General features: G+C 34.3%; 1 protein-coding gene across 1 annotated transcript; it reads right to left on the bottom strand.

The window, feature by feature from the left end:
* Positions 1–4,446: 4,446 nt before the first annotated feature.
* Positions 4,447–5,565, bottom strand: LOC115622443. The gene is made up of 2 exons (XM_030516384.1): positions 5,406–5,565; positions 4,447–5,312 (listed from the first exon to the last, which is right to left on the bottom strand). The coding sequence occupies exons 1-2, from the start codon at positions 5,563–5,565 to the stop codon at positions 4,447–4,449; spliced, it is 1,026 nt and encodes a 341-aa protein (XP_030372244.1).
* Positions 5,566–14,360: the final 8,795 nt, after the last annotated feature.

Below are 14,360 nucleotides of genomic sequence, written 5' to 3'. Positions count from 1 at the left end.
TTTTTATTTTTGAATTTTGTTTTTATATACATAGATATAGTTTTTAACATCGTATTTTTTTGTTTTTGTTTAAATTGGTTGACTTCTAATTCATTCGCTTTGCTTTTTCTTCTCTAATGCTCTCTTATGGTCTTTGCAAGATTTTCGATTTGTTCCTTCGGCTCTTGCATGTCTTTCTCAAGGAAAAGCCACGTTTTACTTCCTGTACATTATATGTATTGTTGTCGTCAATCTTTTTGTTTGCTTTAACTAATTTAGTTACATGTAGTTTAAGTAATTATATTGAAATATATTTTTATTATATATGTATAGTATATCGTTATTGTCTATTCTTCTATATAACTTAATTGACGAAATTAATAAACTGAAATTTGTTATCTCTTATTGAATCCATAAATTGCATCTAACAGTAGGAGATAAGCAAATAAATTACAAATCGTATCAGGCCAGCTCAGACAAGCGCAGACAAATAGCCGGCTAGTTAAGCTATATATATACGTGTGTTGGTCCGTTTGTCAAAGTTTTTCGACAAAGAGAAGAAAACAAACAAAGCCAAAAAAAATCATCGGTAAGCTTCTAACTCCTCAAAATCAGTCAACTTTATCAAACAAGTATATATATCTGTCATAGCAATGATAGATACGACTACAACGAAGTTTGTTTTCGTTGAAGACTGGGCCGGGAAAAAGGGTGAAAACAGATTATTCAAGGGACGTACCGCTTGTGTGCGCATTCCAAAACACAAATGTTAAGTTTGTGAAAACTTTTTTAGCAAAATATCGTAAGACGTTATGATATTGACGTCCAATCAGCATACATTTGATTCAACGCCAAGCAAGCGTGGGAAAAGCAAAATCTCGTCTATGGTGGAATGGAGGGCAAAAGCTTGTGGATGAGGGGATGTGGAGGCTAGACTGCGGTTGTGAATAAATTGGAAACTAATTGCAAACAAATATTATTTAGTCTTTAAACATAAACGATTTCAGTTTGTGTTTCATGTGTATTTTTATATAAGTACATACATAGATACTTGTATGTATCTACTTATATTCTTAACAGGTTTTTTAACGCAATTTTAATGAATCAATGTCAATTTATGTAACCGCAACAAATGTTTAAACAAAATTTCAGCCCATGCATATGCGCTGATTAATGAAAAAAAATGCAAAAATAAATAATCAATATTTGAGCACACTGATTTTTATATTAATTATACAATTTGCATGCATTAATGTTAAACACATATGTATTTACATTTTTTCCTCAAGGATTTCTTTCTGCTGCCACTTACATTTACATGCTCATTAATTGCAGACCACGCTTCAATGCATTTATTGTTATCCGTATACCCTGTATCCAAAAATTAGCACACAGAGGGAGATACATATAATATAATAAATATAAATGTATATAAATTGAATCCCTGTATGCTGCTGATTTGGATCGAACATGCACACACACGCATAGACACGCATAGATGAAACCTTCATTAATTTTATTTGAAAACTTTAATTAAATATAATTTATATATTTTTAGTTTGTTTTGTTTTCTGAGTGGGTGCAGGGTATTCAGGAGTCTGACTTTCTCGATTCCATTGTTGTTTTGTTTTTTGTAGCTGCTGTCTGAGGCCTGGCCTGGTCTAGGCTGGCTGTTGGCATATTTAATTATGTTTTCATTAAAATGAGTCTGTTAGCAAATAATGTATAACATTAAATTTAATTTGCCACTTTTTGTTGTGCTTTTTTATTGATTGTTTTTTTTTTTTGTGTGTGTGTAAGTATGCCAGCGCTAACACAATTTCTAGGTAGAAAATTAAATTGCCATCTGAGCTGAGCTGCCCCCAAAGTTGACGGCCTAGGGGCACAGCCAACAAAGTGACAACACAGCCAACGTTGAACTTTCTTTGCTGTCATGACGGCCCAAAAGAAGATGGCGATGGGATGAAGTCGTAGGCGAAGACGAAGACGGAGACTGCGACTTCTTGACAGCGACTACTTTTTGACATTTATTAAGCTGCTTGTGTGGGCTGTTGCTGCTGCTTTTCCTGTTCATGCCGCTGCTTGCAGGCTGGGCTTGTTGTTATAAAATGCAGGGGGCCGGGCAAAAAGTGCTGCACACTTCCTGAATTATGAGTGGCAACAACAGCAGCCCAGTAGCGAGAACCGCTGTATGAAGAAGGCTGATTCGAAATGCAGGCAATGACTCCTCCAGTCTGCTCCCTTCTCATCCTCATCCTGCCGGCTGACGTCCTTGCTGACTCTCTGACTGCTGCTACTGCCTGACTTCGCTCTCACGGCACCAGGAAATATTTTCGTTGTTGCTCGCACTGCAAAATAAATGTTTATTTCATGTTTTAAAGTCACAGCACGTTTGCCGTCACTGCCACAACGCGAGTGTCTGTATGTATGTGTGTGTGTGTGTGTGTGTGTGTGTGCCTGCAGTGCCTTAAAAATGTTTCACTCACTTTACACCCGACACACTCAAGTGCGCTTAATCTTATTTATTTATTGTGCAAGCTACCTGCCATACATACCTGTGCTCCCACACCATGCTTTCTTCATTTATGCAGTTGTTGCTCGCATAAGCAAATACAACTTAAAATGCAGTCACAATACAAACACACACACACACACACATACACGCACCTGTACCTACACCTAGAGAAAATCGCAATTTAAATCAAATGTACCTAAAACAAAACTTCCCATTACACATTGCTTCCTTTCTTTCAGATAATCGTACCTTATTAATTTTTGGTTGATATAATACAAGTATATTCCATTTATATTCCATATATTCCATTATTTCTGGTATGTTTTTTGTTGATGACATTTCTCTAGACTTCAAGTTTTTAATAACCTTTGTTAATGTTATGTTATGTCGACTTAATAAATAAATTAGAAATCAAATTAAAGTTTTTTAAATTATTTGGCGGCTCAACCTCAGGTGAATCAAAACGTAGAACTATTGCCAAATATTTAATCCTAATATTTAATTTAGTTTTGCCAAAAGCATTCTAAACACAGTGGTTTTATGCGATGCAAACAGCGTTGTTGGCTCTTAAGTATTAAAGTATTTTACATGTTCTGAGCCAGTTGTTCAATTTGAAATTTAATAATTTTTTTGCCTTTTAATTTGAAGGATAAGACTCCATTTTGAAGAAAAACTAATGTTGAACAGAAATTCATGTAGATTGATTAAATTTTTATTGCACTGCAACAATTTTGAATATATTAAAACAAGAAAGGAATGCTAAAGTCGAGCAGGCTCAACTCTTAAATACCCTGTACCACCCCACAAAAAGAAATTAAATTAATTAATTCATTAAATTTAATTAATTAACTAAATTAATTTAATTAATTAACTAAATTAATTTAATTAATTAACTAAATTAATTAACTAAAATAATTTAATTAATTAACTAAATTAAGTTAATTAATTAACTAAAATAATTCAATTAATTAACTAAATTAATTAACTAAATTAAATATAAAATATTTCATACATGTATACATACATTTACATCAGAATCGTGCCTATGCGTGTTTGTGTACTTGTACATATGTATGTATGTATGTGTACATTGGGCCTGGTTATATGCCTATAACTTTCTTTCCGATCAACCTATCATAATGAAACTTGGTATACGGATATATAATCACTAATTTAATGTGACTAGTTAAAAATTCCAAGAATTACGGTAGTTATAGAAAATCGTTAATAGGGGGGGAGTTGGGGGGTGGATCAGAAAAAATGAACAAACTCGTCCTTTCTCGGGCTCAGGAGAATCTGTATACCGAGTTTGGTTATTCTAGCTCTTATACTTTCTGAGATCCTTGCGTTCATACAGACATACGGACATGCTATATCGACTCGGCTTGTCATGCTGATCAAGAATATATACTTTGTGGGGTCTACCACGCCTCCTTCTGTGTGTTCCATGTACACTCGCACAAAACTAATATACCCTTGTACCGTTTGGGTACAGGGTCTACAAATTCCTAAATGTTTGAAGAACATTCTATAATTTCTAGAAACGCTACAAATACTTTCGGCATATCCCAGAAATCCCAGTTAATTACATACAAAGAAAGAGGTTGAGTTCCGGAAGAATCAAAATCGAATTAACTTTCTCAGATAGATAGATAGAAATATTAGAGGCTGGTGGTGGCGGAGTTGTTTCTCAGAATAGATACCGATTTTAGACGAGGACCAGCATGTGAGGAAAACAATGAAAAAGAACAACTAAAACATGTGACAAGCACAAATAAATCGTGTACTTCGCCAGCCTGCTCAATCAATTCATAAACTTATACAATAAATATAACATACAAAATTAATTAATAAAACAATGGCAAATAAACCACAAAATTGCATGTTTGATTTTAATATAGCAGATTGAAATACGAAAGAAACTTAAGATTAATAAACACACAACATTATAATTATTTATTATTTATAATAATTTTGTCCATGTTGAAAAGACTGAGCACCTTTTTGTCCACATTTTTTCCAGCTGACTTCAACTGCTTTAGTTTATCCAACACATGAGCAGCGGCATAGTAGTAGTCTTTAAGAACACTTGGTGTCATATTCCTAAAGATATTAAGCTTTGGTTGCAAGAATGTCTTTAGTTCGCCAGACTTCAAATGTTCCACCAACTTCTCCCAAAGTCCTATGAAAACATCACCAAAATCCTGTTTCCAATTGATGTTGGAAATTTCTAATAGAACGACCATTTCAATCATGTAATTGGATAAATCTTGCATATTATAAACATAACGCAGTTCCTGCATTAGCCGCGTAATCTTCGGGATATTGTTTTCCGAACGCCGCAGATCCTCCTGCCATTTAGCTGATGTGCGGATCAAAAATATGCGATCATCGTTAAGCATGATCGGCAGTGGTATGGCGTTCATTAACCCCGATTGAGGCAGTAACCAGGGATTGTATTCGAATTCCAGCATTGGCATATACTTCATGGTTATAGTTTTTAGCTCTTGTTTTTCTTGTGCTCTAAAGGAACAGTTCAGGCTGTATAGGCACTTTCTATCTTCTGGTTCGTACGTTGAAGAGAAAAAAATACCAAACTCTTGTCGGAACATCCATTGGCTGCGATCAATTTCACATTTCAGCCAATCGTGCATGGCTTTTCGATGGAGGTACCCATCTATTAAAGCGTCATGGCAGACATCTCCAGCATGCAACATAACGAGGCCCGGATGGGCAGAGTTGAACATCGGTTTCAGCTCAAAAGGAAATTTGATGCCCAAATAAAAGTCGAATTGTTTGCATAGCGTATTAGTAAGGTCTATAATTTAACATAAAGCATTTGCATATACTTATGTATATTTGTATGTATGTACATACATATATATGTACACATTTATGTAGGTTTACGTACCACGAAATATGCACTTAGTGTCACCATCAAGCGAATTTAGTTTTTTTATGAACGCAACTCTAGAATTAAGTTTTTCTTGGTGGCGCTTTAACTGAAAACTCTTTCGATCCTGTTTCTCCCACAACGCAAGCATTGCGTCCAGGCTTGGGGTAAGCGACATATTTCAGATTTATCTTCTCCCCAGTTTTACAAAATTAACGATAGTGATGTGCGAAAACTTTCGATATGACGCTTTTGTGCACTCCTATCGATTTTGTGAGGCAATCAATAATAAACATGAACTTGTACAATACTGAGAGTATCACAGTTTGGCCGATGCTGTGATAACAGTCAGCTTTTAGCACACTTTTAATAACGGTTGTTCGCTTTAGGTAAGAAGAAGAGTGTGATGTCTTTGATTATAGTAAATACACGGTATCGATACTACATTGCGGCTTTTGATGAAAGTTTTAGTTTTAGCTGAAAAAGTAATTGATATTGGCTAATTGGTTTTTGTTGTTTCGATTTTCATAAAATTAAAATCGAATAATCGCTTACAAACCTCACAAGAAATTACATTTTATTGTAATTCCACCAATTGTAAATAAATAGTGTAATAGTCAAGGGCGTAGGCAGCTTTTACCAAAGGGGGAGGGGGACCAAAAAATTAAAATTTTGATTAAATAATGCACGATGCATTTAAAAAATAACTTATGCATATGATCAATGAAAAAACTTCAACAAATCCAACTCAGCTCCATTTTAAGGCGAAATAATGTGTCATAATAATGAACGTGTGGTCGACTTTATATAGCAACATTTTTTTTTTTTTGGAGTAACGGACAAGACTCTATTACCTTTGCGAATTTAAAGATATTTAAAATCAATCGCATACCTCTTCATGCTTTGCGCACTGGGTTGATGATTTAATTATGAAAACTCTTTGACACTTCACATTTACTTTAAGTCTCTCTTGAGAGTAAGACACATTTTATACTCCGAGTGTATACATACATACTTGTACATACATAGTATGTACATAAATAAATTGTAAATGAATGCAAACAGTGTAAGTCGATGCCGCCAATGTTGCATTAAATGCAAAATGCTTTAAAGCGCGCACTCACAGCTGAGAGCCCCAATATCCAAAAGTACGATGTACGAGTATGTGTGTACTAGCCAAATAAATGGCAGTTGAGTAAACTTTCGAGCACTCGAGCTGTACGAACTCTGGCATTTGCATTTCGTGGCTGAGACGTTTCCGATGTTCCAAAAAATGGGGTGCAACAGTTTAAAAAACTTGCAGGCAATCAAAGTGTTAACAGGCGGAGCCATAAAACTTTGGCACAAGGAAACTTTTTGGCCATGCCCACACATACCATATGTACATACATACTTGTGTGTATATGCACTTATGCCTGTGTGGGTTTGCATCTGAAATACGAGTAACGTCGTCCTTGATATTGCCGTCGAACATTTTAATGAGTTTTGCAGCTGGCAAATTGTTGCATGACATTAACACCTTAAATACCAAAGGCAGCACCAACAACAGCTTCTATGTCATCATCATTAGATCACAAACATATATACCGCTTTTATTCAATGTCTCTCATACACAGACACACACAGACACATACAGACACACACACGCACACTTGTTGCATTCGCATGCAAATTTTATATCGCACCCAACGTGAAACCCAATTTGCCGCACAACCCCTTTGGGAGTCGTTGGTTCGTTTGTTCGTTTGTTCGGTGGTTTGTTCATAGTACTCGTATGTTGAAGTGCTTAAGCCCCAGTTTTGCCAGCGATGCCATCGATTTTCACAGACTACTGCAATTTATTGCTTACCGGTTGTCTGTTTGAGTTTGCGCTTTAACTTTTGCTTCTCATCGGATTTGCATATGCTGCCGATAAATGTTGCAAAATTTAAGCCAATGTTAGCATTAATTTTCGTACACGCCCCGAAACCAGACTACAAATTGCCAAAATCAGAGCATAGAGATGTGTTTAAAATGCAATTTGTGCTCACGACCAGCTGCCTTCTACTAATATGATTACTTAAATACTTAGAGGTATTTAGTGAAGTGAACGGTGAAATATTTTAATACGGATATACTATTCTGTTTGAATAGATTTCAATAAATTGGTAGCAGTAAGTAGCTTCATTATCTTTCATCACTTTTTTTTCATTTATTTCAAACAAAATAACTTCCTTTCACTATAATTCATCAACACCCGGTCTAAACTATAAGAGCTAGAGTGCGATTAAGCAGCTATGACATTGAGCTAATAGAATACTTGTATATACTTAACTGTTTTACCTTTTAATATCAACTTGAGTTATAATACAACAAATGCTCTCGAAATAGATGTTTAGTGCTACAAACAGATTTGTTAAAATTTTGATTGTCTATTTCATATAACCAGAAGAGTTTTTGATATTCATTTAAGTGGGAAGTCATTTTGAATCCAACGTGATTTCACACCATCTTAAAGCTGACGTCAAACTGGAATATAAATTCCATGAAAATAAATTCCACTTTAAAATTATAAGTATATGTTATACAAAAACGTTGCTTTTTCTTCCATAACTCTATTTTTGATTGATTCTTATGGCATATTGTCTAAAGGTAAGTTCATTCCATGTCCACGAGCTCCTCCTTGAATTGAGTGCAATTCATGATCATATTTTCGTAAATTCTAACTTTTTCAACCAATTAGTGAAGAGATTCCCCATTAATAAACTTACCAAAATAAATAATTAAATTTAATATTTTTTTTTTAAAATGTGTTGCTACAGTTTCGCAACTGTTCGCCAGTCCAATACTTTGTAGTTATTATGAAACTCACAATCACGTAAGACGGCCTTCTTTAACCAACTTGTACATACCACACATATACGCACACACACGCACTGCACACACACATATGTATGTATATCCACTTTCGATGAATGAATATTAGAGAGAACGGAAACGAACTTTGTTAAGCTGCTTTCGTGCTTAAGTTTTTGTCCTTCATTTGTTATTTTGCGTGTTTTACATGTGTTTATTTAACTGCGCGCCCATGCACGCACAATGACCCAAAGAAGGTTTATTTTGGCCAACCGGACACAGTGGGCCAGTGGACAGAAACCGAAATACAAATACAGATTTATATCGCAGGCTCCATTTGTTTGTTCAAACCGACCGCTCGTTTGCTTGATTTGAGGCCTGCGGCTAAATCATGTCTAGACAACAAAACACACCCACACACACACACACACACATGCTAGCTAGTTCAGTGCCTGCTGATGGGTCAGCAAAGTTGTAAAAAGTCTATAAGTTGATGAGGACTTGACCTAGAGCACTGATTTGTGTCGTCGGTGCTGCTAATGGCGGGCAATTAGCTCGGCCCAACTAAGTTATTTTGTCGCTAATGTAATGCACTTATCTAAATTAATTCGACACAGTTGTGTTTCAATTTAATTGAATTTAAGGTTTCGCAGTATGTACTACATATCTGAATTGAAATGCACACACAATGGATTTCAGTATTCCGTGCCTGCAGCAGCTGCGTGCGAAAATATGCGAATACATGCATACATATTTATGCGGCATATCAATTGTGAAATTGTTGCACACACATACAAAATTGAAGCTTTACGGAAGAATGATGACCATCCAGCAAAAAAGTTATTGATGACAAAAAACTTGCGTTATGATGGCATTCACCATTTTCGAGCAGCATTCCAGTTCGAAGTGACAGCTCCAAGACAAGTAATACGAGAACTTTTAAAGTTTAACTTTACTGACAGTGTTGCTATCGATTGCAGTTTTCTGTGATACAAGAAACATTATAAAGCAGCACTTTAGTTGACTGCTGAGGAATGTAGTGAAAATGGTTAACTGCACTTGTAAATGTCAGTTATCATCATATATAACTTTCTATTTTTTGCTTTCAATTTAAAGTTGCTTTTTAAAGCGGAAGCCAAGCCATTTAAATCACTTGAAGATAAAGAGAAATTTATTAGTATTATTTAAAAATATTTGAAATATAATTATAATTATAAGAAATGTAATTTCTCTGTTATATAGATGGATAACAACTATTGGAACTGATTCATCAACAACAAACAACAAAATATTCCAATACCAATTAAGCTAAATATAGGTTGACAAAATTATAAGTTAATCTAAGTAATTCCGGACAAGAAGGGCAAAAATAAAATACAATATTAGAGTCAAACTCGACATTTTTTATTCCAATTATAGAACTTTCGATAAATAATTTTAAACTCAAACCGATAACGAACATTGCCAGAAGAACGATCTGTTAGAAGTTACTTATACCAAGTATAACAATAATTTTTAAAATAAGCTTTTCAATCTTTTTTGATTACAGATTGATTTAATCAAGCTTTTATTTATATTTTTGCTTATTATTTTTGCTCTGTATATTTAATATGGAATATGCTGTGATCAACAAAGAAAATGGCATTAATAATTTTAAAGTGTTTGTGTTTAACACTCAGGAATTGATTAGTCAAATTTAATATATTGCTAAACCTTAAGTGGACTAAACGTTCTTCAAATCAGAATTTTCTTTAAATTAAAAATAATATAGTTTTTTAATAATATCAAAATCCATTTGGTTTGGGAAAACAATTATTCTGAATTAAATTATACATTTCTATACAGAATCTTAAGTCTTTTTAATTTAAAACGTGCAGTTACTCAACGAAACCTTACTTCTACTTTAATAAAAACCCAGTAAGCAACTGGTTTTAAATAAGTGCGGAAAAGCATGAAAAACTACAAAACTAGCTTTCCTTGCCACCGCAGGCTCTCATACATAAATATACATAGTACATCAACAAAAATGCAACTATCGGAGCTCAAAAGCAAAGTGGAATGTGCGAAGTGCATGGTCAGCGACTGAATTGCAACACTTTTTAAAATTGTTAAAATTAAAAATTAAATATTGAAATGCATGCCAGGCATTTTTTGTTTGGAAACTCTCATGATAAAAAATGTAAGCTTGAATAGCTTTGTAAAAAGAAACCCAAATGCATATGCATATTGCACTTTGTGTGTACAGTTTTTTCCTCTTTGTCGAGCCGCCATTGCATTTCAAAATTTAATGCGACACCACAGCGTTGGCGTAAAATTTTCCGCAGTTTTTCTTTTACATTTCTCTCATTCTCATTCTGCGGTTATGGGCAGCTGCCTTTGCTTTTACTGACCACAATAATGGTCAGAATGGAAACACAAACACACCATGCCTATAGAATAAAACACAACTTTATACTTCCAGGTAGCCAAATGCATTATGTATACGACACGTTGGTTGCCTTGATTCTTTTGACTTTATGTTTTATGTCTTTAAGAACCTCTGCCATCTTCATTAAGACTGTCCACAGTACGAATAAAGACAAAACGGGCGAGCACTGATTAATTAAAGTAGCAAATTAAGCTCATTACAACTTTTAACGTCTTCTCATCAAAAAAGAGCGCAGAAGGCCAAAGCAGTAAATTGCAAAACGTTGTTGCGAAGCAGGGTTTTATAATTATATCCAAGACAAGTTAAATGCAGCTCAGTGCTGTTGAGTAAGCCTGGCGAGGACTTGAAAATACATTTTCTTACTTTCATGTATGGCAGTGCATTTTCATTTAAATACGATGTTAAGTAACAATTGAAGATGATTGACGTGTTAAATAAATTAATGTGATACGAAATTACAAGTATGCTTGACCTGGAAGGGAAAAGAAATAAATGTCAAATATGTCGAAATATAATACAGTAAAGAAGTAAATTGATATTGTTCTTTAACAACAAAACATGTATGGCAGTGCATTTTCACTTAAATACGATGTTAAGTAACAATTGAAGATGATTAACGTGTTAAATAAATTAATCTGATACGAAATTACAAGTGCGCTTGACCTGGAAAAGAATAAGAAATAAACTCAATGAAGAAGGTAGAAAATACGTCGAAATGTAATATATTTAAAAACAAAACGAACAAAGAAATTAAAAATGGTCTACGAAAATAAAACAAATATGCTGACAATGTATTCCACTTACAAAATTCCAAATTCAGTCTACAAATATAGCAGTATTCCATATGTAAATTCGAGCGCCGTATTTATATCTATTTTAAATTCCCCTTTAGGTGGAAGCCACAAGGGCAACCACTTATTAATGAAGTAATCAAAAAATTACGCAAAAGCCGTTCAAGACCCCATTTAAGAAACGAAAGCTTAAAAGCAAATTCAAATTCAATTGATCTATAATTTATACAATATAAGTGCAGTAGACGTGAAGTTATTTTTGACCTTTCGTTTGAAAAGCAAACTTTTACTAAAATAACTTTGCTTCTGTATCGAAGTGAGGCTTCATTCAAACAAATATTTACTCTACAAATTATAAAATATACATTAAAATAGGGTCGCTATTATATTAAATTTGAGAAACTTTTTCTTAGAAATGAAATGGAAGAACTTTGGAAAATGAGTGAGCGTTTTCCAAATTTGCAAGTAAGTTCACCTTATAATTTGTTCTTGTTCAGTACTAAGAAATATAAGTGTTTAACCGAAATCGAGATGAAAATAAATGCTTTATTTCAATTCCCTTACGCCGCTATTTTTCTACTCCGGAGCATATTAATTGGAAGAATCGCCACTTAAATTAAGGTCACACATTATTTATACACAAAGGCCGTTATTAAAGTAATTTGAAGCGGCTGCTGCAAAACAATATTGGGCTGCCAAGATTCATCAAATGGTCAATGTTGTTATTAAAAAACTTTTTGCTGCCGCATAGATAAACAGTAAGAACAGTGACAAGGTCAAGATAGACAAGCTGAAGGCAGAAGGCCATGAACAAATAAAACAAATTGCGGCAAATACACAAAAAAAAAGAGAGAAGTAGGAAATAACATTCAACATGATGGCCCATATCCATGCATATGAGTACATTTATTAAATAACTTTCTGGCACGGACATTAGCTACAGCTGCCAAAGGAACTGAAACTGGTGGGCGCAACATCCAATTACATGTGTCCATATATTGCAGACCGAACTGTGCGATACGACTATGTACCATATATATTAAGTGCCAGCCAGTCCAGTACAGTCGTCAGTCAGTCAGTTAGCTAGTCAGTCAGTCTAAAAGCGCGCTAAGCTCTTTTTGGCACAACTGTAGCAAGCCGGAAATGACATGAATGCCGCCGACGAATGTGCGCTCTTAACTGACCATGAGCATGGACACAGCAACAATAACAGTCGACTGCAGCAACTACTACTACTACTCGAGCTTGTATAAAGCATTTAACATGGTGCTAGTCTGCCAAACATGGCATAGGCCTTGAACAAGTTCCGCGTTTCGTTGTATTCGCTGTATTCGTGTCCCTCTGCCATTTTTTTTTTTCTTTTTTTTCATTTCACATGCCGCTGGCATCGCTCCAGCTCAGCAAACATGCCCTTTGCATTTCATTATTTGTACTCGTAGGCAACGGAGCGCCACAAACAGCCCGCCAGCCCTTGTTGCCTTTGCATTTTGTGCTGCGTCACTTGAGTTCAATACTGAAGCAATTTGTTGCCGAAAATTATGATTTTCATGGTAGTTTTTTTTATACGACGTCTCTGTGCTGCAATATCCGCCTCCTATTTGCTAGCAATTTAAGCTCTATCTCTCATTTTGCCTTTGTTGACACGCTATCAGCAACAACAAAGACAACAAAAGAATATATTTTTCAATTAAAGCTATGTGAGAAGCTTATTTGCGCCCTTAGTGAAATGTTGAGTAAATAAATTTGATTTAAATTGCCACAGGCAATTTGGTTTATTGTTGTTGCTAACTTAGTTAAACGAGGCACATACACATGCACAGATATTATCTCTATACGTTCTTAAGCTTATTTTATTTTCACAAAAATGCATTTGAGCTTCCTTAAGTGAATTTATGCAAAAGCAGCTTTTGTGTGATTTAATTACATTTATTTTCCAATCAATTAGACAACATGTGTGAAACATACAAATATTTGTAGTATCTCAAGTACATCATATTTTGGGATTATGTTACACCACTTGAGGCCAAAAGTTAAGGCAAGTCAATCAGAATTGCAGAAGACAAATGTTGTATTTTAAATGCTGACACAAATTTGATAAATATCTTTTCTCTAAACTCTTACCGAAAGTCGAATTTTGTATTTAATCTTAAATATTTGGAGTTTCCTTACAAATATTTAAATATATATTTTAAACTAACTAAAAATTGGCAACACAGTTGATGATGCTAAAATATTTCAAGCTGTGGAACACCATTGATAGTCTCACATATACACATAATATTATTATACATTAAAAAAATGCTTAGTAGGTAGGTGCCCATGCCAAGAAATTGGACATCACAAATAGAAAAGCTGGAACACCTGCTAAGCATACTGGCCAACACCCATAACATGGGGAGTAAAACAACTCAGCGCGTATAGGCTTGCCTCGATAACACTGCTGGCGTTTCAAAAAAGGAAGATTTAACTTTGCTCGAATTCAAATTTTTTATGAAATAATTGTTATCAAAAATATTTTTTAAACCAATACATTTATTTTTTGTGAGTAATCATCGCTGCTTTTAAATGGCTGCGCTGTAGCCGATTCATTTTCAATTCATTCATTTTCTTAATTTACTTAATCATCTTATTTTGGAAGTCAACAAGCAACAGAATGCAAAGAAAAAATCGTTTATTTAACTTAAAACTTATTTCAATTATAACAATACTAATTGCTCCTATTGTATTCATCAGAAAATAGTCATCTACGTTTCAGAAATGTTTGTGTCTGCAAATAATTAGTAAGAAATTTGATACAAGTATAGTATGGAGATTTCTTAGCAGCCTTGTATTTTGAATTAAATTACTCACATATGCTCTGAAATGGACTCATATGACTGATGGTCATATTTGCCTCGATTCAATAAATGCAATGAAACT

This window comes from Scaptodrosophila lebanonensis, unplaced genomic scaffold (assembly GCF_003285725.1).
Source record: "Scaptodrosophila lebanonensis strain 11010-0011.00,11010-0021.00 unplaced genomic scaffold, SlebRS2 tig00000043-arrow-pilon, whole genome shotgun sequence".
Lineage (NCBI taxonomy): Eukaryota > Metazoa > Arthropoda > Insecta > Diptera > Drosophilidae > Scaptodrosophila > Scaptodrosophila lebanonensis.
This window is presented reverse-complemented; position numbering and strand designations above follow the sequence as displayed.

Bases quoted from the DNA above. Each gene is read 5' to 3' on its own strand.
- LOC115622443 (XM_030516384.1), bottom strand. From the start codon at position 5,565: ATGTCGCTTACCCCAAGCCTGGACGCAATGCTTGCGTTGTGGGAGAAA. The intron at 5,313-5,405 runs GTACGTAAACCT...GTTAAATTATAG, and splicing joins CACTAAGTGCATATTTCGTG to ACCTTACTAATACGCTATGC.